The sequence below is a fragment of the Aulonocara stuartgranti genome (assembly GCF_965226115.1).
Source record: "Aulonocara stuartgranti genome assembly, chromosome: 16".
Classification (NCBI taxonomy): Eukaryota; Metazoa; Chordata; class Actinopteri; order Cichliformes; family Cichlidae; genus Aulonocara; species Aulonocara stuartgranti.
Window position 1 is genome coordinate 12106620 of NC_138952.1, and position 26816 is coordinate 12133435.

At 39.2% G+C, this 26816-nt stretch overlaps 2 protein-coding genes across 2 annotated transcripts; one reads left to right on the plus strand and one right to left on the minus strand.

The window, feature by feature from the left end:
* Positions 1 to 597: 597 nt before the first annotated feature.
* On the plus strand, positions 598 to 9558 carry pou1f1 (POU class 1 homeobox 1; the record flags this gene model as incomplete). Its single annotated transcript, XM_082508934.1, has 7 exons — positions 598 to 733; positions 2504 to 2665; positions 3521 to 3619; positions 8018 to 8278; positions 8424 to 8588; positions 9159 to 9219; positions 9318 to 9558. 7 exons carry the CDS (start codon positions 598 to 600, stop codon positions 9556 to 9558), a joined length of 1125 nt encoding a protein of 374 aa, XP_082365060.1.
* A 2226-nt stretch (positions 9559 to 11784) lies between these two features.
* chmp2ba (charged multivesicular body protein 2Ba) lies at positions 11785 to 21069 on the minus strand. Its single transcript, XM_082507776.1, has 6 exons — positions 20844 to 21069; positions 18035 to 18126; positions 15887 to 16081; positions 14866 to 14968; positions 14500 to 14606; positions 11785 to 13450 (listed from the first exon to the last, which is right to left on the minus strand). The coding sequence occupies exons 1-6, from the start codon at positions 20875 to 20877 to the stop codon at positions 13337 to 13339; spliced, it is 645 nt and encodes a 214-aa protein (XP_082363902.1). The 5' UTR covers positions 20878 to 21069; the 3' UTR covers positions 11785 to 13336.
* Positions 21070 to 26816: the final 5747 nt, after the last annotated feature.

Sequence of the window (26816 nt, forward strand, 5' to 3'; positions counted from 1 at the left end):
AGGACAGAAAAATGCCGAGGGTATGACAGACGCCGGCTTACCTGCAACTATAACAGCGAGAAAAGACGAGAAGCCTTAATGAGGGAAATCTGTGTAGCTGAGAAACACATTTCAGAAAATGTACCAGTAATTTATCTTGAGCTTGAAGCTCCTGAATATTCATCTTCAAGAGTCTTGGCTGAGGGTAGAGTTGTGACTAAAACTGTGAAGTGTTCTGGATGAAGTGCTGACATCCACTTCTCTAAGAAAAAAAAGGAAACCTATCACAGTTTTCTACCTGAATATTCCCAAGGGACTCAGGGAAGAAGTATGCTTGAATGAGCCCGAGTGAAAGAGGAAAAAACAAGGAGGCGATACATGAAGTGAAAGAAGACTAGAACGCAGCTAGAAAAAGACAAAGCAGAACTACAGAAGGCCAAAGAAGACAAGACGAAAGGCAGAAGGCAAGACAAGGTATCCATAACAAGTCACACGAGAGGAAGGTAAGGAAACAAATAGAGAAGGCAAAGGGCAAGCAAAGCAACATGGGAAATAGGGCAAAATAGGCAAGAGACAGAGAAGCGAAGACAAGAAACCAATCGATGAGCTGTGTTGAAAATGGCCTGTCAGGCATTTGGTAGTGACTCCTTCGCCTCACTGACGGGAGATTCACCCCTGCCTATCATTATGCACCATGGCTCTACCACCGACTGCCTGCCAACCACGTCCCATGCTCAAAGCATGGTCGCTGCAGGTAAAGCAAACGTATTCAGTTATCTTGTAAAACTTGTTATAATTGTTTTCGTTGTTTGTTTTGCAAAGTGGAAAATTGTTTTTTTTGTGTGTGTGTGTCTCATTGATTTAAACTATCATCATCATGTCATAAAACTTAATCTGTGCTTTAGGAAGATGGGCCACCAGAGAGGCCTGTTAGAGTCTTTTAAGGGAAGATTCAGTATTGTGGCATTCTCCACTGCGATGAAACTGTACATGAACAAATCCTGGAAGGGTTCATTTGTGACAGATTATGTATGCATAGAAATGTAGAGATGACCTAACTGTGTGCAGTCGTAGCATAGATCACCCTTATCAAGGCGCAGAACACAACTGTGCCCCGATAAGGCTGCGTCTAGGCGACAGGCAAAACGGATTGAATTAAAAAATACATTTATTCAAATCTAATCCAAATTATGTAAATGTATCTAATCAGCTACATAGTTTGGCCCAGCTGTCTCTACTCAGTGGATAATTGCTTTGAGGATATGTTATCAGTATGATAAACTCCCCAAGGTATTCTTTTTTTTTCCACGATGAAGTGTTGTGGAGAAAACTTCCAGGGGTCTTAAAACCTCCTGACGGTTATAGCTAAGAATAGACAAGATTAGATCATGCAAGACACGATTCAACCATTTAGATAACAGCAGAGTAAACATATTTTGAAAAAATATTTATTTATTTTTCTGCCAAGTACTTGTGAGATTTTGAGGCCGTTGCTCCAAAACACATTGACCTGCCTTGTCTTCTAGTGTGTCTATGAATGACTTGAAATATGGTCACAGAATGCTAATAAAACCCAGCCATAACAGGAGGAGGAAAACTCATAAACAAGGCTTTGATTCTTCTCAGTTGTACAGTGTTATTGTTTATGTGCGAGACCGACTTCAAGAGCGCATCCTAATAATACCACTAAGCATTCATTAAAGCTTGGAGTGAACTCCAAACTGCATAAGAAGCAGAACACATGAATAATTATTTAATTAGAAGGCAATACTATTTTTGATTTTTTTAAATACACTTCATTTAATTCGGTTTTATTTATGGAGTGCAGGTTCACAATAAAAGTCATTTCAGGGTGCTCCGTATTGTAAAATAATCACTTCACAACAATACAGAGAGAAACCCAACAAATCCCTTTGAGTGAGTACTTGGCTACAGTGGGAAGGAAAAAGAAAAGGAAAAAGTCCCCAACAGGAACAACAAGAACCCCTGGGCAGCACCAGACTCAAGGAGGGGAGCCATCTGCTACAACAAGTGGCAAGGACAGACAAGAAAAGCAGCTAGAGAAGACAAACAACAAGCCCCCTCACACTTAGAATCACAGCAGCACGTAAAGCAGTAGTTTTAAAGAAAAGTTAGCACTGATGTGTGTTCTTTGTTCTGCCACTCTTCCTAACAGACTCATTTAAGTTTGTGCTTTAGAAAGTTATGCAAGGTTATTTTATCAGCATCTAATAGTAAGTGATTTCCTTTTAGTGTCTAATTAAAGGAAAGAAAGGAAAGAAAAGAACTCACTGAAAACTAACCAAAGCTACTGACTCCATATGTGATGTGATGAGGGTTGTCAGTGCACATCTAGTCAGTGCACATCCTGCAGTAGGCAAGTCATTAAAATGCTTCCACTTGATATGAAATCAAACTTAAAGATGTTAAAGAAAGATGCTTTACTTGTCTGGGAATGCTTTAAAATTGAACTGCACACGGATCAGATCCTGACTTAAAAAATGTCTTTGTTTGTCTCTGTCAGTGTCATCTGGGCTGTCCCTGGGTCAGCCCTCCAAGCGTTCCCACATGCACCTCCCGACTTCCTCCCTGGGCAATGCTCTCAGCAACACCCCCGCAAGCTTACATTATCCAGTCACCCCCTGTCACTACACAAACCAGCAGGCCACCTATGGCATGATGGCAGGTAAGCAGAGATGATGCTAGGGAAGAAAAATTTGTGAAAACTAAAAAGGCAAACCACGAGTTGAGTTGGTCAATAAAATCTATCAGTGTGTTTTGTATGTCTTAAGCACCAGCTTTATCAAATAGTGGATGGCCTGTGTTTAATATATGATATTTAATATAACCTTGACTTTTACTCTTCATCTCTCCGTTTTATACTGTGTGGGTTTGGGGTTGAAGATAAATTGTAGCATTCTCTTTAATGATATCTCATCATTTTTACAGCACTAGATTCACATTTGTTTCTGGTGGAAATGTTATTTTGCAGCATTTCCAAAGCCAACATTAAAAACAAAAAAACTGAAGCTGATGAAGACTCATGGGGGAGGGAGCAGTATTGATCTGTGCTGTTGGTTATGATGATGAGGACAAGGACAATCGATTCTAACTATGCCAGGTTTTGGAAGCACTGAAATCGAGCCTCAAATTTGCAAAATTATTCTGTTTCAGTCATGTGTGGGCATTATGTAGTCACGATCTGCAAACTGAAAGTGCTGCCATGCATTTAGAAACGACAGGTGTGGCTAACTGAAGACAAGTTCACAAAGTGTCAGGTGCGGATAAATCGGCAGAGTCGAGACTTTTAGGCAAGTTTCTGAAGGAAAAAGTCAGCTGTCGTATTGAAGGGTGACACTGAAAAGCAGGACTCATGCTGATTATAGCAAGGCTGAAATTACAATGTCACACTAACAGCGATGGCTATCATAGAGGTTTAGATGATGATGAGTATAGTGCAGGCAGTGACAATTACACTATACAGTAATTGCGATGGTGGTGTCGATAATAAAGGCCTCTGTCTCTCTCTCTCTCTCTGCAGCACAGGAGATGCTCTCTGCCAGTATTTCTCAGACTCGTATCTTGCAGACCTGTGGTGTCCCTCACCCTAACATGGTGAGCGGTGCAAATGCATTGCAAGGTAAAGATCAGACACACACACACACGCTCGCTTGCTCCTTCCCTCTACTTGCCTGTAGTTAAACACAGTAAATTGAGCAGAAAATGTGTTTATGTTCCATTTAATTTTAAATCTGCTGCCAGTTAAAATCAATTTCAACCTTGATTATCTCGCGTGGACTCTTTAGCGCACTTACTTGAGCTTTTTAGAGCACTTGTTAAGTGTAACTGTCAAAGATTACTCCCCAATTCCCTGTCCTGCTGTCAGGAGTGGGAGTTGCACACTGTCACGATTGTTGCTACAATTGTGGTGGATGGGAATCGAATTAGTCGTGATTAAACTTCAGAAAAACTGCCATTTTTCATGAATGTAATTAATAACTGTAGTTAATAGCAGTTATCTTTAACAAAAAAAAACACTATTTCCCTTAATGCATACTGTTCTTATAGCCTTTATTAGTTTGTATCATTTTATCATATAAAACATGCCAAACTGATATTGTAAACCAACCAGATTTTAAAGAGTTCTGCCGTTTCTGTATTCCAGACATGAGCACAGACCTCAAGAAACATGACACCTTATCAAAGTTTCACTCTTTCAGACTTTAGGTCCTGCATGCTGATTCTTTTGAATAATATGAAATAATGAAAAAGGACACAGAAACAAAAAGAACATAAACAACCCTTCAAAGTCTTAAGCCGATAAAAAGAGAGAAGCATATCAGATTTGATCCATTTTTTTTAGTTAGACAAAGTATAACTGAATTATTCTATATCATATAACCATGTGAGAGTACAAAAAAAAGAACTCAACCCTAAATGAACCCAAGAGTTTTGCTGAAGAAATAAAGAAGTTTCTTTTTACAGACTTCTCTGTTTGGATTTTAATCACCTGGGCAGAGACCCGGTGACATCGGCCCACTTCTGCAAACGGCCTGACAAAAATTATATGAACTATGGTGTCAAAGACTGCACTGATGTACATTAGGATTAATTAAACAGCAAGTGCCCACACTTATTACCACCAGGAGGTAATTTGTCACCTTAATGATGTCTGTTCCTCAACTGCTGAATGATCAAATGTCTGACTGACAGCTTAAAAAGTACAGCTGTAAGCTTGCCTGAGACTGGTGTCAAGCTTCTGACAGCAATGTTTGACAAGACTGACATGAGGTGACATAAATTATGTGGGATGATAAAAAAGGGAGGCTGTATCGCTTGAAAAGAGCAATGCAATGCCAGGCAGAGACAGGAAAAAAAAAATCTCATGTGTGCGGTGAAACTGATGGTAAAAAATCCGTCTGAATCATAAAATGAGACTAGCTGAAAGCATTCGACAGCAGAAGGACACCCTCTTTCATTTTTTAAAGCTGCATTAATCCATTTTTATATTAACAGTGGATCAAATAAGTGTGATGTGAAAGGTGCTGCCCTACAAACCCACGGTGATTTATCAACTCTGCAGTTACCCTCAGTTGGTCTCTTTCGTCTCATCAACCTCGTGTTCAGCTGCAAATGGTGACATTTTTCAGCAACAGCACTCTGGTACACCCACAGTACACCCCCTGCCCAGCAGCAAATAGCACATTTAAAAACTAAAGTCCCAGAATTCCCTCACTGCAGCTGGTTTTAAATCAAAAGAGACATGAAATAAAAGCGAATAGAGCACTAAAATAGAGCTTCAGAAGGTAAGGTTGGTCACTATACGCTAGATGTGTAAACGGTTAACTGTTTTCCAAGACATAACTTTATTATATTGCGTTTGACTAAAAGGCAACTCTGGGATTCCAGCTTGTTCAGACTACAAAACATTGTTGAAGCAGCTTTTAATACAGCATCAAATCAGTGTTTGTTTGCTTTCTGTCCACATTTAGCTTAAATCTGTTGAAGCTTTTTGGATGGTGCACATGTATAGCTGCTGGGAGGTCCAAGGCCATGTACACAAAGGCTTGTGAGGTGCTTTCACAAAGTCAGTAAGCCCACATGTGCAAGGACCAGGGCTTGCTGCCCAGTCTGCCTCCCTGCCACACAAACAACGGCTGTGTTCACTGCAGCATAGCTGCATGTAAGCTCCCCAGAGAACATCAGTGCATACATCAGGGCGAGACAACGAAGATTCCTCTCCCTTTTGCCAGCTCAGTGGGAAAAACAGGATGCCTCCAGCTGAATAATCCAAAAACTGTTGTTGTTCTCAGGGATATAGTATTAGCCCCAAACGCCCTCTTACCTATGCTAAACAACTGCAAGGTGCATACTGCACACGGAGCACTCACTTTTGGGATGTTGATTTTAAGAGGCGTCTGCAGTTAGGTGGAAAAAGCTCTGAAATCTAAAGGCTACAGCTACAAATGCAGACACATACTGTACATGCAGCCTAAAGAAGCAATTTCAACAGAGAGAGGAACTCCAACCTCTGCCTGACACCTTCGGTACAAGAGAAGATCACTGATGCATACAGTTTTGGAGAAGAATCTGCCATACTGCTCTCCAGCTGATTTATAGATCCAGCTGAACAATGCAATGGGTCGATGGTGCTGTTATTTTCGCCACCACTTCATGCACAGGGCTCGTGACAGCTGTAACTGTTGTCAGTATTTCGGTTAGTGAATTCTATCTAGTCCAAAATGGCTCAACCACTGCTGTTGTCAGGCAACATTTTAGCTGAGCTAAAATCCGAGTTTCTGTAGAAGCTTTTGTTTCAGTGTGTCACGTCAGGTTTAAAAAGAAAAGATGTTGCTATGTGCTGCTTTGGAAAGTAGCGGCAGCTCATCCTTACTGGATGAGCAGAAAAAGAGAAGAAGTGTTGCTCAAAGTTGACGAAAAGTTTAGCCAAAGGATCACAAATATGTTTATTGACTGAGATTCAATTTCACATTAATAAATCATTTTAGCCTACCTTGGGTAATATTAATGGAGTAGGTAAAAATACTGAAAATACCATGCTTACCTAGCTTCCGCAACAAAACATATTTGGCATGCAATAACACCAAAAAGACCAAAAATTTAAATCAGCACCTCTGAAACAGTTTAAACCAAAGCGAAACGGTACTCTTCACAAAGCCAAGGGTTTGTTGCAAGGATGTATTAGACACTTAAGTGTACCCAATAAATCGTCAGCCGAGTGAATGTTCACTGTCAAGAAATATTTTACCATTTAGTTTATGTGAAAAGAAAAAGGATACTAAGGGTACAGATATTATAAACTAACTAACTGAGACTTACCAACTGACCTTTATTATATTAGATCCTATTATTGTCTAAAAATAGTTATATATAGTTTGCACTACAACTGCAGTAACACAAGAGGGGAGTGTTGCATTACTCACTTACATTACCAGCAATATGGATAGCAGTTAAGGAAAACGGTGTCCCTCATGAGCGAAGACAGTCCTGTTTTGCACATGCCTAACTCGCTTAACGTCTCCTCTTGGATGCTAAATGCGACACGCAGACTGACATATTTTTAGTGCTGTTAATTAGTGGTTGTTTTCTTTTCTCTGCAGCTGTGCAGATTTGTGACGCAAAGGACAGAATCACATTAGAAATTACAATTAGTCATCCACCCATGAGGTACCGTGGCAGTCATCTGTCATTAATCTGTCATTAGTGATTAGCAGCAAGAGCTCCACTCCAGCTTACCACTTAACACTAACAGCCACCTGTAGCAATAATGAATCATCTTGAAAATTGTAACACAAGTAAATACAAACCTCTTGTCAGATGGTTGTGAGATGTTTGCTCACAGCTGAGCAGCGAGCCTTTAAAAAAGGTATATGAAGGAAAGCCGGCTTCGTGCCGCAACACCAAAGCCAAGGACGAGGGGACTGCGGAAAGACGAGTTCATTAAATTATGGCTACACTGCAATTTATTGTTTTAAGTGACAGTTAAAAGAATATCTATTCACCAAGCCCCTGAAAACACATTCGCTTATTTAAGCACTCATGTCACATAGGAGGGTTTTTTTCCTTCTTTTTTTTAAATCTTACAGCTTTTATCAGTAAATGGAACTGGCTCAGGTGTCATCATACCAACCAAGTGTGGGACTTCAAAAAGAAACCTTTACTTTTATTCCATACACCACAAATATGCACTGACATAAAACTGTTTGCGCCTGCCAGTCTGCAGATGTACTAATAAGGGCAACTTCAATGATGTTTCACTGGAGAGGTAAAGTTATACATGATCTACACGGTGCTTCACACTATGAAGACTTTTTATTTATAGAAGGAAAATGTTCTGATTACATTTAAACCTTCATTTTTTCAAAGAGTTACTGTTATCCAATATTGTCTATCGTAGCAAAAAGATTGAAAAAAAACTCACATTAAAATATTAATTTCCACATCCCAGCTGTTCCGTTGTTCCCTACCAACAAATTTCCCCTCTCTTTCTGCTCTCTGTCACTCTCTGTTTTGCTAGGATCTCTTACTTCTTGCTTGTACAAGTTTCCGGATCATGGCCTAAGCAGCGGCTCTTGTGCATTAAGCCACGGTTTCTCTTCACTGCCCTCGGCCCTTCTTTCAACTGATGAGGCCCCAGGGGGCCCAAGCGGAGAGATAAAAAGTGACGGCCAAAGGAAGAGTATGCGGGACCCAGAGGACGCGCCTGCCATGGATTCACCGCAGATACGAGAGTTGGAGATGTTTGCAAATGACTTCAAAATACGGAGGATCAAACTCGGTATGATTAATACAAATTTATCTCACTGTTCAGCTGCAGCAATGAGACGCTTCACTACAGATGGTTTTATCTTTTTTTCCCACTCCTCTACTCCTCTGTGCTGCGTGTATTTTATAAAGTATTTCTGTTTCATTTTGACCCGCAGGGTACACTCAGACTAATGTAGGGGAGGCGCTCGCTGCCGTGCATGGTTCAGAGTTCAGCCAGACCACGATCTGCCGTTTTGAAAATTTGCAGCTGAGCTTTAAGAACGCCTGCAAACTCAAGGCCATTCTGGCTAAATGGCTTGATGAAGCTGAGCTGGCGGGTGGTGAGTCACACGTATCCACTCAACTCACAACCCTTTGAGAGTATTTATTTGAGGGTAGCGTTTATCTATTCAGCAAGGTAAAATGTATCCTTCGGATTCAGTCTCTTTTAATGTCTCTTAAAAAAAATATTTGAAAGTAATGCTTTCTTGGGTGATTACTAAGATCTAATTAGTTGTGCCTCATCTTGGACAGTGTTTGCCAACACTTTTAGTCTTACATCCTTTTCAAACGAATCGCTTGTAATGCTCATCACATGATGCATACATCAGATTGATTTTTTAGTCTCACATTTTATCTGATTACTTAGGTGTAAAGAGCTACAACTTTCCAGATTACAACAAAGAAAAAGAATTTCAAATAAACAGATGCACCGTGTGTGTCAAAGAAGTGTTTTTCTGTCATATTAGTGGCCTCCTCAACACCAGATTTATTTTATGACCAAGGTCATATAATGATATTTGATGTGGTGACACGCTAAATCAGTCTAGGGAAAGTTATGGGTTACACTAGCAATCAGCCAGAAAGATGTATCCTTATGTCCTTACAGAACCTACTGTTGTTTCTTGCAGCTTTGTACAATGACAAAATAGGAATGAATGAACGGAAGAGAAAAAGGAGAACAACTATCAGGTGTGTACTGTAAAGATCAAACGTACAAAATATGCCATTTACCAAGTGAACTCATAATCTTTTTTTTTATTCCCCCTCTCCCTTGTTTCACTCTGTAGCCTTGGAGCTAAGGAGGCCCTTGAGCACAGCTTTGTGGAGAAAAGTAAGCCATCCTCTCAGGAAATAGCCCGGATAGCCAAAAGCCTCCATCTGGAGAAGGAAGTGGTCAGAGTTTGGTTCTGCAACCGACGCCAAAGGGAAAAACGTGTTAAAACCAGCCTTAACCTCAGCTCGTGTTTGACCAAAATCAGTCCGAACTGCATAGCACAGATGAGTAAAACGCAAAGAGCAATGACATAATTCGAGGTTCAATGTGAGAGAGGCTCGTTTGTGACCGTGGTTAAAAATGTGCTCTTTTCAAATCTGACATGTCCAATAGCAATTATTCCAAATGCCACAGGAGAATTTTACCCTGCTGAAAACAGATAAAGCTTCTTTTGCCCAGTGTTAAGCGGCTGCTTCACTGACTTAATACTGACAAGAGAATTTATATAAGACCAAGTTTGCCATAAAAAGTTTATCTTTGTCTGTTGTCTTTGCACAGATATGTCTCTCTGTTAGATTTTCTGAATGTAATATATAAATGTCTGTTTTTATTTAAAATTGCAATTTTAAACAGGAGACATAAATGTCAAAGAGCAGCCCGGCCATTATTTCCTTGTTGTTTGAAGTTGAAACTGTGAAGATAAAAGGTTTTCAATAACTGCATATGAACTGCTGTCTTGATGCTGCACCTGCCAGTCTTGACATTTAAATGTACTGAATATTGGCTGTGCCTTGTTTGCTATACAACTGCTGAAAGTATATTAACCACACAAACCAAATCTCATTTAATACATCAGCATCAGAGTACAGACAAGTGCTCATAAAGATCAGCTCTGTACCTTTCTGAAAGAAAGCAATACCATTATTGATTTTGTCCTTTTTTTCCTACAAAAAGAAGTTTTATTGTTGATGAAATGAAGTGTTCTACATTTACATCTATATTTAACCACAGAACTCCCTGTTGTAGTTGTGTTTGTGTATTTTTTGGTGCCTTTATGTCCCTTTTTTTTATTAGCTGTCAGTCTTAAGAAAAATGCTTTAGCCAAATGAATGTAGTTGCAGTCAAAACAGTAATATATTTAAAAACTTTACAACAACCTATTTATTTGAGAGCTAATTTATTATGTCAGGCTACTTTACTCTGCACAAGCTCTGTGATTTATGGGATGAAGCCAGGGACATAGGAAACTTTTTGACAGCAAATGGATATGCAGTCTTCTGTTTCCCTGATGTAAGATAGATGTTGATGTTTTTGCTTTTGTCGTTGCTGCCTTGATAAAGTGTCATACAAAGAAGAACACCAGCCAGTCACAACTCTGACCTGGTTGAGGTGACTGATGGGAAAGAAACGGAAACGCCACGCCTTTCGTAAGAAGAAGAAAGCACCTAAAAGTATAAGGATGTTTTTATTCTTTTAAATTTGCATCAGAAGCCAATAATTATTGTAAAAAAAAAAACTAGAAAATGTGATATAGGACTGGCAACAGACTGATTTAAAGGGTGTTTATTATACTGAAAATATAAAAATATGGCAAATATCTGCCCTTTTCTTTATCAAATTGCTCCTTTCAGTTCCCAGGCACTCAAAGCTCAGTCAATTCACTGCATATGTAGCAAGCAGTAACCCACAATTCATAACTACAGTACGAGTGCCGTCTCTCATTTTTACTGTAGTACTACATAATATTATGTTGTGAATGTCTCACTGGAGATTCATAAATAAACATACAAGACACTTAAATTCAGAAATGAGTGGTTTTCACTGTGACTAATGTAAGGCTGTATAACGGGAGCGCTGCCAGGGGAAATAAATGCTGCAGGGTCACACCGACTGCTGTCACTCCTCTGAGTGTCTACACAGCAAAGTTACAGGCACAGCATGCTTACTATAAAACTACTAAGAAGCTTCTGAAGGCAGTCGTCCAGATGCATTTAGCCTTAAAGTTTTTCTCATATCTACTCCTTTTCCCCCCACAGTTCATGTATTCAGAGAGCTGAATGGGTACCATGTAATTTTTATATAAGTAAATCCATAAACGTGGCTAAAATATATGCATGTGTTATGTGTCGGTGTGTTTGCGCTTCTGTTTGATACTCTATTCAACTCTTCATCAGATGGATCATCATGCATCATTTAACAGTCAAAATTTATTTGGCTCCAAAATAATAAGTTACTTTTCATTGCCTGATAATGCACTTATATTGCATTACCATGCACTTTTTTTTTTTAAACTGTTCTCCGTTTGGGGGGGGGGGGGGGGGTTTTAAAAAAAAAAAAGAATTTCAGCAAACTATTGTCTGAGTCTGTCATTTATATGGAAATGAATGGAAACTGATGTCTGTCTTTAAAGACAGCAAAAAAGATATATACCTCTTTGTGTTGCTCGGTTTGAAGCGAAGCCTTAAAAAACCTTGAATACAACTTTAATGAAAAAGAAGGGGGGGGGGGGGGATAAAGTGGAGACTGAAAATGAAAAAAGATCCGATCATACCTGAGGAAACTTTATTCCTTATAAAAGCCATACACCCTTTACACTTTACAATAAGAAGGAAACAAAATGAGTATACATACACAAAATGCATGGTAATATCCTATTGTAGAACTGCACTCAAAAAATGTCTGTTAACTGATTCTGTTCTCAATCACAACAGATTGGTGTAAGGTTAAGGAACAAATTTTTTTGACAAAAATTCAAAGAATTATGACTTGTCGATTTCAGACATACGCAAGAATGAATCTTATTCGGTTTATTTTGGCAAAGGGAGTCTAAACGAGGGGGCACAAACAGATAAAACGTTGAGCAGATATGGCTGTCACTGTCACGAAGCCTGGAACGGCTGACGCTGACAAATTACTGTAAAGGAAAAACCTGCTTCAGCTGGAGAAGAGAAGAAATCTCCTCAATCACAGTGTTATATTAGCAAACGTTTCCATCATTTCGTTCCTTTAGTGTCTGTGTTTCTGTGAGTGAGGCAGCTTAAAAACAAAAAAAAAACAAATGACAGCAACTGCACAGCAGCTGAAAGAGTAGAGGGACTGCAGGATCAGTACCACCTTACGATCTCTGTGTAAATCAAACGTCAACCCAGAAGCCTCTGGCTTTAATTATGGATTGAAATCTCTTTGACATGCCAGTCTTTCATTAGCCCTAAATTGTGTTTTTAATCTCAACTTTATTTAATTTTATAATCTGTACAATATCACAAAAATGCTAGCCAGTTTGCTCTCGGATCAATTTGTCTTTTCATTTCATGCACGTAAATTGAAAGCCTGACCCCAGCCCGAAGATATTAGTTACATGTTTCACATGCATATGTCTGTCTGCAGTACCTATGGTGGCAAACCTAAAAAATCTTGGTAATGATTTAGCTAGTTAGCATGATTAAGTGTCTGTCTTATCTCGAATATCTCAGGATGAGAAAGAAATCAAACAGAGGCATTTTATCCATAAAACATTGCAAATTTGACAAAAGAATGCCTTAAAATGGAAAGTTTGCCTCAGAGAAAGTGGATTCAATTGGTTTTAATAGTCTGAGTTGGAAAAAAATACAAGTTCCATCTGCTTATTGACATCCCCAAAGCTGCTTTTTAATTACCATGTTTTATTCATTAAAACTTCCTGAAGAAAGACCATCCTTCTTCAATCGTATAAAAGCAGACCGAGATTATAGGACTAATTCAAGATTGACCAAAACACCAGAAGGGAAAAGCCAATTCCAAGATCTCATACACTTGTAGCCCTTATAAAGACAGATGGGTGGTAAACAACAGCGTAATCAGTTTTTCAGGTGAAACATCAACTGCTGGTCCACCTTTGTGATGTGGCCTCTTCGATGTTGTAATAAATATTATTTTCACATAAATAGATCACATGTTCTGCCATAATGATCTCTAAGGCGAATGTGACAATATGTATGTGTTAATAAACGTATGTGTATGTGTGTGCGTGTGTGTAAGTGTGTGAGTGTGTACGCTCGAACCATGACAAAACCAGTGTTTCTAACAATTTGAACATTAATACGAAGACGAAACCTAGTCGACTCCCAGAGCTCGGAGCTGTCTTTCAATCTCGTCGTCAGAGATGGTGGCTTTGGAGGAGGCAGCAGCACCGGGGACACTTTTTCCTGCAGCTGGAGCTTTCACCATCTGGAATCACACATGGGTAGAAAACCCCATTAGCAGCCACATCAACTTCAAAATACACACGTTCAATCGCAGAGCTGCTACTTGTTTCGAGACCGTCTACGATGTACAGCTGCTTGCTGACACTCAAAAACAAAGAAAAAAAAAAAAAACTGTTCAAACTGAGTCACAATTTTGTCAATTAACTGTAAAGTTTACTTTACATAAAAAGTGCAGTTGTTTGGGTTTGTTAAAGATCAATTACTGCATCCTATAAAAGATGCTGAAACAATCTGGTACTCGACACCAAAAGGCATGATTAATTTTATGCCGGTTACTTTTTATTTGCAGAAAAAAACTGAAACTATTCACAGCCTTTGTTAGCTTCCCAGCTGACTACTTACTATCAGTAGACACATAATTATCCCAGTAACAATAGAAGTAACATATGGATGATTATTTTATTATGGTAGATTTTCCAAACTACCGTAGTTTGTGAATCTTGTTATTTTATGAAGCCGTTGGATTACTTTTACTTTTTAAAGAGCATCCTGTGTGTCTCTATCCCTCCCAAAAAAACCCACAAAAACAAAACAAAACAAAAACCCCACCCAAAAAACCCTGAGACAGTCTGATGAGCTTTTTTTTTTTTAAAAACTGCCACTCCTGCTGGGGGCTTTTTTGGGAGATTTGTCGGTTTGTGCATTGTTTTGTGTGAGGTAATAACTCATGCAGCACCCCAGGGGGAGCCAGACACACGGCAGACGGACAGCCTGGCAGTTACAAAGAGGGAAAAAAACAAGGAACAGAGCTAGAAGAGCTGAGGGCTAGCCCCACCATGTGGCAGCTGGAATACATTTTAAAAGCAGAGTAAAAGCCATGTGGACCATTTATTGTTCATCTTGCTAGGGGCTGTGTGCTCCATTAAGTGCATCTACATCTGAAAATGTGCAGTTAAATCTGAGACTAAATGGTAAAATGTTAAGATTGTTTTTCTACTTGGGCATTATGCGCTATTGTGATGTCTATAAAGTTGATGGATGTAGGAGAGATGTGGTTTTTGAATTTCTTACCTTCCCTGAGATCTCAATGCCAATCTCATCCAGAACCTGGTTGACAATGTCCTGAGATTCCTCTTCATCTCCAGATTCTTCAAAGATCTCATCCAAAGTGTCATTGACTGAACAGATAGTGAGACAGGAAGGAAGAAGATAAGGACAGAAAAGTCAGTCAAATTGATTTCCAGTCACAAGTTTGGACTTTAGAGCAAGACGGCTGCTGCATACAAAAAAAAACAAAAACAAGCGTCAGTGTTTCTTCTGAAAAACATCCCACAAACATATTTTGCCTTTGCTGCATATTTTGCAGCACACATCACTTCTCACACTATTCCCATATATCTTCCCAAACTTGTTTTGCCAAGTGCATTGTGTTCTTACTCATATCCTCTGTCATGCCCATCTTCATGTTCTCCTTCTGGAAGTCCTGCATGGTTTTCAGTGTCTTCTGTGGATCCATCTTTTTATTCACTGCTTGCATTGTCTGCAAACATTTAAGGAACGTATGAGAATCTATCTTTTTAGGTGCTACTGCCAAGAAATAACACTCTTCACGATGTAGAAACCTCTAATTATGCTCAACATGATAGCATGAACTTTAGTTGCACAAACTATTCGAGGTAATTTACCTTTTAAACTTTAGACATTTCACAAAATATTCGATCCTCAACCTCAAGTAAATTTGCTTTGATATCATTTATCATCACAGAATTATGCGAGTCCTAAAGACAGACCAACTTCCTGTGAAAGATCAGCACAAACATGGCCTACTTTCAGACCTGAGTCTGACACAATACCTGATACATCAACGTCTCAACTGACAAGCTTCTCAAAATCATGCAAATCTAAAGCTCAGGAGAAAGGTGATGGAGAATGCATCACTTTCTACTGAAGACACATCAAAGCTGCAACTTTCCTGTGTGCGTCTGTGTCTAAACAAAATGTGTATCTGACAGAATATAATTAACACATTCTTTGTGACATAGCCACAGCCTCGCGTAAACTTGAACACACGCCATTAATTTAAAGCCTAATTATATTTGACCTGTCTATGTTTGCTCAGTGTGACTCTGTACAGTACATCGCTCCTGGCCAATTAGTACCTCTCATACTTCATTAACAACAGTGCTACAAGGCTCGGGTTTTAAACATGAACAGACCCCACATTAATACTTTAATTGCCACACTAGAATATTAATGTGTGTACACACTGAACTTAGCTTGTGTGGAAAACAAATTTAACTTTTCCATTAGATAGCAACACCTTGTTCATACAGACTGTCTAACAGCAATGGCACAAAGTATGTTGAAGTAGGGACTTGTTCACTTTGTATATGCTGCACTGTATCCATATTTCTAATTCAAAATGAGCTGTACTGATTGACAGGGTTTAGCATTTTACCTTGGCTGAGGTAGACATGGCACCGGCCATCTTCATTTGGGAGTTCATGAGCTTTGTCTGCGTAGACATGGAGGTGACCTTGGAGCTGACAGCGTACGTCCGGGTCTTCTGCTTCCTCAGCTGAACTAATTGCTTGGCGAGAATCTTACAAGCCTCCCTGTTACCGCTCTTTGCCATTTTCTTGATCTCTGCTTCCTGGAGAAGGAAAGAAGAATACGATATGACTCCTCACCTCTGTCTTTTTTTTTTTTGGCATTATGAGTGTGTGTATGCATGGTCAATGTGCAAATTTACCAAGCGTGAGTATAGACATAACATAAAAGAAAATTCTAAGAACTGGCAGAAAACAGGGAATCAAAAATTCTCATTAAGATATACTGTCCACATCTGGAACTAATTGATTGAGGCTGCTGAAATGCACCATTGTCTCCTGGTTATCTGCCTAATATTGTAAATAAGCATTATATTTAGAGCTGATGTGCTTGTGTTTGCCCATATAAATTGAGTAAAATTGAGTGTTCAGGGATGGCCTTTCTAAAACAACATGCTGCAGATTAGCTGAAGCCAGGAAACTACTTTGTTTTGAGAAATGTCAATTAATGCCACTGATTTCCCGACACCTTCAACACCACAGCCAGCCCGAGGTTCAGGAAAATGAAAATACGGGGAAGACGGAGCTTTTAGGCACCTGCAATTTCTCTCAGAAGCTTTTATTTTTAATATAGAACACATTGATAATACACTAAATAAAACATTTTATTGGACTTTAGGGATACTCTTCATATTAAAAATATATATTTATGCATAAAACAAATACATCCACCGAGTCCCAGAGAAACCATTGTGTTTGTAAACACAATCATCCAGATCAGTTGTTACTCATATACACTTTTAGCTTCAGTACACAGCCAAAAATACTCCGAGCCCCACAGGGATCCTGTGTGTGGGCACGATTCCCGAGAGACAACGGAGAAGCTCCAGGTTACGATGAGCCAGCCAATATGTCTTTTAGTTATCGTACATGTGCTGAAAGCATTCTCTTCAGGAAATTACAATCAATTATTAATGTTTGATAAAGCTAAAGGCTTTCCTCGCTCAGCTGTATGCATCTGTGCCTTTCTCTAATGCAGACACACCTTCAGCAGGTCATTTGAGTTCAACCTGTATCTCCCTGCTTGTAAACAATTCAAATAATGCCATGGGGGAAAAGAGCAGACCTAGTTCAAAAAAAAGGCAATAATATTGTCAGCTGCAGTGTTATCTGAAAGAAAAAAGAAAGACTAAGAATGCATTAACGGGGGAAAGAGAGACGAGTACGACGAACTGATGCTGACGGGAAGCTTATAATGTCTTATTTACTGGCCTGTCAGGGTAGGGTGGAGGAGGTGGGGCTGTGATGGATAGATAGTGCAGGAACAACTGTGAGGCTGTTGGGCTTTGCATGCTAGCAAATGGGAACCTTAATGCATTAACAAGGCCCAGTGCTGAAGATTTTTCTGAACAACAGATGCACAGTGTGCTGCTAAAGGAGCCTCAATCCAGCTGTTAGTAACATTTCAGGCGGCCAAATGCTGTGCAGCACAAATATTTTAAAAATAAAAAAAGATTCTATCGTGCTAAAAAATGCAGATATAGGTCATTTCCATTTTTTTGTCTTAATCTTTTATTCAGAATCTGCAACAAAGCTTTTAAAATGAGACTAATTAACGGAAGACATTAATGTAGAATAAGAATGTTCGTTCCCCAGGGAGGTAATTATGTCCTGTATGATATTTACTTAACACAACTGAGGAGAGGACACAGTCAGCTTCTTTCATCTTCTAGATTATGTGCGACGATGAATGTAGCCTAATTGTTTAACTCTGTGAGAGTGTATGAGAGATAGGCTCACTTGCCTGAGGCAGAGCCACCTCACCAAATCGCTTGTCTATTCATTTAACCCCATTAGCCAATCAGGCACAATCATAGATTGTAGAAAGACAATCTAATATGCATCTGGGGCTGGGATTGTGTCGGTTGGGGAATCAGAGGGTCCTAAAAGGGCTTTGATGCAATATGTAGAAATCTACAAAAAAAAAAGAAATGCTATGAATGCACATAGTTTTGTTCCTCATAGCTTTTATATTTAATTGTCTGCATGCTTCCTACCAGTTGTTTTTCTTGTTTCTCCAGCGCTGTTCTGTCTCTGGTGATCTGCCTCTGTGTGCCGCGCAGCTCCTTATTCTGCTCCTTGATTATATCTTCAGAAAAGAATTAGAAAGGTTTAAGAGAGCGAGAATTTTGGTGATGGTACAACACCCCACAATCCTTTGACTTACAAAATGAAAAGAAAAAAAATGTCTGATAAGTTGGATGAAACATACAGCATATAGTGTTTTTCTACTCTTATTAAGCACTCATTTTATGCCTTTTCTATGCAATTAGGTGCATTTTACTCATAACCTACACACTTTTGATGCACTCGTAGCAATTCGGGGTTTAGTATCTTGCCCTAAGGATGCAAGATATGCAAACTAGAGCAGCTGTGGCTCAAACCACTGAACTTCCAATGTAAACGTACCCTCTCTGACTGACTATCAATATGTGTGATTTTACAACGATCTTTGTTCAACAAAAAAATTTAAGACAAACATATTTTCTTTCTAAAAGAAAATCTATTTATATTCACCTATGCCCTCAGTATGTGTCATGTGTGGTATCTTTTTTGTCTTTCTGTTCAACATCAACGCTGTTGGAACATTAGAAAGGATGGTTCCCGAGCAGCTGCCAAATATTGGAAGAAATCTCAAACATCCAGCCACTGCCTCAATAGTAATCATGTTTGACCCTGCGCCCAGATGCACGTGAAATATCTCAGAGCAGTAACACACTGAGAGCATGCTGACACTGCCAACTGTGGAAATGCTTGGACAGCTCATGCCAATACAGTGTCAGCTCTATACCACCCACACAAACACAAAGTGGCATCATGTGACATAATTTATGACTATGAAGTCAGGCAGTAATCTGTGTGACTGAGGGATGACCCAGTTAATCAGTGTAACAATAACCTTACTTCAAGACTTAAATATAGTTTTGAGATTTATCCATTCCATTTTTCTGTTATTAAAACGCAGGAAGCTTTTAGTAATTCTAAAACTAAATAAATCCTTAAGAACAGAAAAGGTGAGAATCAAGAATAAATAGAGTAATGAATAAATGAATCAAAGAATTCTCAATCAGTCTTATTCATATAGCTCAAAATTACAAACTTGCCTCAAAGGGCTTTGAACTGGTTTCTATTTTTAGAGTTCAAGCCTCAATGAGGCTTCAATGAGGAAAAACTAAAAGAAAAACAAAAAAAGAAAAACTCTGAAAAAACAGAAAAGGGTGGATCCCTCATCCAGGAAAGACAGATGTGCACTGGATTCATTTATTCATTAAATAAATGAATGAATGAAAGAATTATAAAAAAAAAACTCAACAACAAAAAAGAAGAAAACTTCTAAATAGCTAACTCCGGTCTATATTCATGAGCTACTATATAATAGGAAATGTCCTACTTTGGGAAGAAAAAAAAAAAACATTGACCACTTTCAGAAAAAAAAAACAAAAAAACCCAAAAACCTTATTCTTGCTGAAAAGTTCAACACCCACAAACTTGATCGAGATACGTCAATATGCTGGACCACTTAAGAGAACGATGCTTGTATACGTATAAGGTGACGTGCCGCCAACGTCTCAAAGAGGGAGGGATATCGTCCTACAAATATGGGTGATCAACCCACCCCCCCTTTACTAAATTTGCCAAATAACCAGAAACTACGACCCACATCCAAACCCAGGGCATCAACGAGAAACCTGTGTCCAGAGCGCAAAAGATGTCAAACAAAAAGAAAAGAAAGAAATGTACTGGATGGGGGACGGCTGAGAAGACCTGACAGCGCCTTGAAATGGAGTGGAGGCAGGAGAGCACTGTGAGTACAGTATGCAGATGATCGGTATGGGTGAAACTAGAATGACAACAATGGGAGGAGTAAACAGGGAGTGCTCTGAAAAGATTTGCCTTAACCAGTAGAGTCTATTTTTAAACCCAAAAATACAAAGTTGATAATTTTTTCTTTGTAATTCTCCACAAGAATAAGTTTCAGGTCCAAAGAGCTGAGGCACGGTCCGCCTTTTCTCTTGAAATCCAGCCCTAGGAGTTAATATAATTAGTATCCGAGAGTGAATAATTGATTCATTAATTTTGATGTAAGTTTGACTGATTTTCCATTCTGACCTTCTGAGGTGGTTACCTAGCCTGGGGGGGAAATACTCACTTTTTTAGACTGAAAGGCTATTCAGAATTTTGACATTTTTTGTAACTGAATATAGCCCACTTTAAATGACTTAACTTCATATGATAACAGCTTCACTTTCCATTGCACAATTTTATTGCACTCTTTGTCACAAAACTGACGTCATTTTAGTCACAGCACAATGAGGCATTAGTTTCAGTCTGTGTGTAGGATACAAACTGACAGTAAGTTAACCAAATTAAAGTTTATAGGCGTATTTACGACACACGCAAAGTAATCATACAGGGAAAAATATCATGTACACTTAATGACAACTAAGGCTTATGTTTGCCGTTTCTAAGTCATTGGAAACCATGGTGTAACGGAGTGTATACACAGACCTTTACACAGCCTGTAACTCTAACGATTACAGGTGAAGTTCAAAGGAAAGAAACCAAGAGGATACTTGTAACAATTAACACCGCATTTTTTTCTTTAAAGGTTACATTGTAAAACAGCTACATATATACATTAAGTTCAGCAGCGCGTCGAGGGCTGCAGTGTGACTCAGCTCGACTCAGAACAGGTAAAACAAGTTAAATTGGGACGTCTCATCTAACACGGGAACAACAGAACAAGCTGTACGACCAACCGGGCTAAAAACAAGTTAGCTAGCTTTTCACCCTGAGCAAACTTACCGTCGACAGTCTTCTTCTTGAACAGGGAAGCCATGTTGCTGCTGTGTATCAAACCTAATTACAAAATATAAATCCTGTACTAATGTGTTGTGTGATGCCTGTTGTTAACGCCGCCGTTTATCCGTCAGACCGAGACGGTGGATGTTTGGCAGCCTCTGTTTCCTGGTTGATTTTCTGTTGTCGAAGTTCCTCCCTCAGCTGACATGACTCAAAGGCTCCACGTGACGTCACGGCGGGACTCTCGCGTTGCATTCACTTGTGCTCCGTAAAATAGCCTTTCGTAAACTTGAATAAAAACTAGTAAATTAAAATTGAGTCTGGAACTCAAATATTAGAAATATGGGCGCTTCGGTGTAGTAGGAATAGTATCGCGGGTGTGCACAGCAGGTCCATTACTGTCGGACTCTCACTGCCTCTGCACTGTCAGCTTTAAAAAATTCCACACTGTTTTTGTTGCATAAACGTCTCTAGTTGTAGGATTTTAAACACAGTGAATGCTGTGTTTTATCCTAGCCTTCAATCTGTCCTATTAAAACTAAAAAATGGTGAGTAAAGTTTAAATAAAATGACATTTATTTTTGTGCAATGATAAGCCTAAGCTAGCAAATCAGGGGACTGCATCCTCGAATGCAGGGGTTTTACTTTTTATCTGATTTTATTTTTTGCACTTCCTTTCATGCTTTTCAGTTATACATATAAACAAAATATAAACTACTCAAAAAACCAAAACATACAAATGTGTAAACTACTACAGGGAAACAATCCTCAGAGTTGATTTCTGTCTATAACATCAACCCCACTGCTTAAAACACTGCGTCATAAATTCTGTTCTCAATTTCATTCCTCTCCTCTTTATCCCCAGAAGACTGGTATCGCATACTCTCCTGTTTGTATTCATATATTCATATTGTCTTATATCATATTAATGTTGAGACCAACTTTATGTAGGGTGGCGGGACTCTTGAACCATAACCAACTCAATTTTGTTCATAGTGTCAGTACATAGGAGGGCAGCGATACGGAGTGGAGGAGAAGACATAAGGTGGGAGGGGGTCTCATCCCAGAAATAGCAAGGGATGCCAAATGATGGCTGGAGCAGAGGAGAGACCGGTGACTTTGAGGAAAAGAAGAGGAGGATGGGTAACCCTTAGCTCTTTTTTTTTTTTTAATCTCAGCGGAGGTGTGGATGTGTATCTGTGCATGTGCACAGTTGCCTGTGTGCATCGGCATGTGGTCCTGAGGCGTTGTTCTTGTTAGGTTATTAGGGAAGATGTTTGGCGCTAATCAGCAGAGGACTACAGGGACCCCACTAAACGGCCTCATCATCAGAGGGCCCCAGTGGTGATAAATCTAGCTCCAAGCACCCAGAGGGCCGACTTTTACTGTCTCCAGCTTTGTAGGTACAAACGAGTTGAATGCACCATAACTCAATATTTAGGGATCAAATTTGCAATTTTTTTCTACTTCTGATGTTGCTGTTTTGGCAATTCATTTCAAGTTAATTGTAACTAATTACCATCACTGTAATTAGTTACAATAAACGTGAAATCAAGCTTATTGTGATAAGACTGGATTGCATAGAAATATGGCTTAATATAGCTGCAAAGCAAAGATTTTCAGTACTAATAATTTAAAATCACACTAAATTAACAAAAAAAAGTCTAAAGATTTCTGTCCACAAGTAGTTCATGCTTGTGCAACATATTCTACATACAGAAGTGCATTTAATTATGATTTAAAATAGAATTAAGCATGAAAAAAGTGTGGGGGAAAAGGCCTCTCTCTTCTTTTTCATTTTCAGTGGTTTCCTGCACCACTTTCTCCCCTACATTTTCATTTATCTGTCTATCCCATTCCCTTCCTTCACTGTGTGATGTAGCCCAGGGCGAGCAGAAGTGTAATGTTAAGGCACTAACTACGGAGTGTATGGACACACACACAGCAGAGAGAGACGTTCATGTGTGAAATGAGATCTCAGCACAATCAGTGGGAGTCGCAGCCATAAAGCACATCAAGCTTTACAGCTTTAAGGTAGCAACACGGAAAAAATTGCACAAATCCCTTCATGGGGTGATTGTGAAGCTGTTGCAGTCTAGTAACAACTGTGTGTCGGGTTTTTTTTATGTCTTCTCTTCACAGATAAACCCAAGAAGTCATGAAGCCAAGCGTGCCTCAACAAACCCCAAATGTTGCCGCGATTCAATCGACCTTTTTAGTCTTGCAGCCTGTGATTTAGCCACACGTTACAAAATTTTTAAACAGTTATTAATTTCAACTTTATTTTAGCTTAGAAAAATTACACAGTGACTTATTAGTAATCATAGTCATGAGCCTTATATCCTGCACAACAAGGCAGATAGTTCTGGCTCAGGAATATCTCATTTTTACAATAGAGCACTATAATCTATCAAATACACCAGCAGAACAATGATTTTTTTTAATGCTGTATCATTTGCAATAGATTGTCACCAAATCTCCCACAGGACTCCAGAATCTATGCATCTCATTCTCCTATTTGCCAAGCATAAATCTTGAATCACTGTAGGATATAAGACGTGATTATACTCTGTATTCTTCTATAAACCCCTGACATCTAACTACAAGCTGAAATATGTTTGTATGCAAATAAAGAAAGTCAAGGGGCTATGATGGGTGAGGTGGGATTTCCACAGCTCTTCTTCACTCTGTTGGATGGATCAGTGATACCCAGATGGATGGAGAGAACGACCGACAGAGAAAGAGAGAAAAGGGCACAGACACAGGAGGAGAATGCGTGGCAAAATCAAGGGATTAGCACAGCAGGTGATCAGTGATGATGTTTGAACTGCCATTCCGAAACATTTTATCTTAAACCCCTAAAACAAAAGTGTACAAATCTGGGTCAAATCTCAATACATACAACAAATACACACATATATGTATAAATATGTGTCTTTAAGCTGCACACGAACAATTTCTCTCTAAAAAACTAATAAATAAATAACGACATCATTCATGCAACCCAAGCTTCAGATACACTATGCACAGAGGATTTTATTTTTTAAAGAACCTTCTTAGGGAAATAGGAATGCAATTGAAGCTGTATCCTTTGGTCATAGAAACACTGATTAGCATCGCCACTTGAGTAGAGTGTGGAACCACCACTGGTACAAAAAAAAAATCAGATTTTATCAATCAGCAACTTGAAAAATGAAGATAACAATGAGGTTTAAAAAAAAAAAAAAGAAAACTGTTCCTCTAATGTCCACTTGAGGCTATATGGTCCCATTTTAAAATACCAGACTTTATAAATAAACATGTTTATCCTGTGATACATAAATGGTTTTGGCTGTCTTTTTCTCACAACTTTACAGGCAGAGATTTTTCAATAACTCACCCTGTTATAATAAGGGTTAAAGTTGCATTGGGCAAGGTAACTTTCTGTAATGTGTGTATCGACAAGGCCACAAGTTGATGACATACCCTAAGCTAATTTCATTCACTGAACTAGATATTGCGTCTTTAGCGTTGGTTGTTTGTGAAGCATTTTTATCAATTATCTTACAAAAAAATATGGCTTACTTTGTAAATTGTACCAGAAGGCTGCCCAGATGTGGGGAGTGAGTTTCTGTATGCATTTGTATGCTAACACTGGATGCACACTGATAGTCACGCTTACTAAAACTGCCTCATAACTTTCTAATTGAAATTTTATAGTTCTAGCTCAATAAAAACAAAGGTACCAACGTTAATGCTAAATTCAGGGTTTTAAGATGGGAGTTAACAAATGAACGGAGGATATCATAAATGTGTAGACCTTTTCTTGGGTTTGAGTTTGGATGTGAGTGTGCAGACAAAAGATCTTCCATAACCCTTCATAAAATAAAGTGTTGTTCATTTTCTGTAGTTTTTCTACCCATTAAAATTAAAAGAAAATTTATAGACAGTAAGTTTAAAGGTGCTTCTATAGGCTTATTTCATCACCGTGAGAGCCACACTAGATGTCTAGAAGTTTCATGTTTCCAGTCTTTATGCTGTACTCAGCAAGACTGCAGGTTCGAGTTGAGCACATGTAAGAGAGGCATTGATTTTCTTATCTAACTCTGCAAGAACACAAATGAATGCTAAAGTTAAAACTGTCAAACTCTTCAAAGTAAGAGTTCCAGATGACACACTTTAAAGACAAACTTTTAAGATAAGTATTTAATAAGATATTTCCATCCAGTTCCCAAAAAAAGTGCGAAGCCGGCAAGGGACTAAGAACATATGGAAGACAGCAGGTGACTGAGAGAGTGCGAGACGGAGTGATGATAGGAAGGAGTTGAACAGGGTGGTAACAGCAGGGGAGGCAGAGGGCAGGGGAGTTTGGAATGGTCTAATAAATCGAGTGAGTGACTCCACTCGTTTTTGCCTGTGGGACAAATCTAGTCGCGCTCACCAGCGCATCGTAGCATCAGGGAATTCTGGGTAATGAGAGATTATTTTCCCCTGTAGTGTGTGCTCATCATCATTGCCTGCCCCGACCTCCCGAGCCTCCCAGGAAGCACGCCTACACATACGCACACATACACCACAGCATACAAGCTGGAAGAAACAACACTAAGATGCAGGTGTGGAGCTGCATGATGTACATGATTTATGATGTATAAAAATCAATGAAAGGGATACATGCATATACAGACAGACAGACACACACACACACACACACACACACACACACACACACACACGAAGACATCTCACAGGCTGCTGGTTTTGTGAGTAAGGTCAAACAGTGAGGTGTTATTGTTTAAATCTGCTGCTGGCACCAATTTTAGATGTCACACTTAGTGAAACACACACATACACACAATTCAGTCAAACCCTCTTTTATCCACAGGTCCTTTTTGCCTGGGGATGCCAATCTGTCTGAGGGTATGCTCTACATGCATCAAACCAGAACCATCTTTTGCCCTTCCTCTCTTTTTCTCTCTGTCTTTCTCGTCTGTCTCTCCAGTCCACGGGCCTTCTTGCCTTAGGGCCAAGCTGTGACCACAAGAAGTGGGCTGGTGGTCCCAGCAGGAGCTCAGGCTCAGACACACCATTAGCATTACAGCTGGAAGGGCAATGGAGGACAAGTCCTTCACTCTGCAAAAGGAGGGAGGAAATTTGTAAAGTTAAGCAAAGGAGGCATCAGACAAAATGAGAGAGTTTATGGAACAGATAGCTGAGAAAGGTGTTGTATGTATTGATGCAGTTCACATGTATTTGCATCTTGGGGATGGGTTTGATTTTTGTCCCCGTATCTTACAACCCTTTTGTGTGTTTCATTAAAGATTAAAAAGGAGACATATTTAGCTGATATGCGCAAAACTGTTTTTTTCAGGGTGACAGCACAGTAAAAGAGGTTTCTCTTCCCTTGTGTTTTTTATTTTTATGGAGAGCATTTTGTTACTGTCAAATATAATATGAATGTCTTCTGTGTAATTCCCCATGTAATTTGTTAAACTAGGAAACAAAATTTAGCTTTGAAAGGTACTAGTGCAAAAATAGTGTTATTTAAACACATTTCTTAACCTTAAGTGCTTAATTTCACACATATCTACTGTAGAGTCCAAATATTATACATAAACAATGTTATATTACTACCCTGCTTTCCAATTTGGTGTGGATTCTCTCATTCAGCTTTGAAATCCTTGTCCATTTAGCTTGAAAGGAACATATTTCCCAGCGTGATCCTCTAAAGGAGAGCCACATCTCTCATGTGTATTGCCCTCCATCCACCTGACCCTGCTTTTGAGTCTCTGTCATCTCATTAACTTCTGCAGGGATGCCTGGGCAGTTCCCATTATCTTCATACATGCAGAATATGAGCTAAAACTTGAGGATTGGGCAATTATCTGCTTTTTAAGCAAGGTCAGCATGCTTACTGCGAACCTAAAATCCACTGGTCACTTTGTAACAGACAAACTATTTGTGGACACTCTCACTCTAGCAAGCACAGTGGAGGAAGTG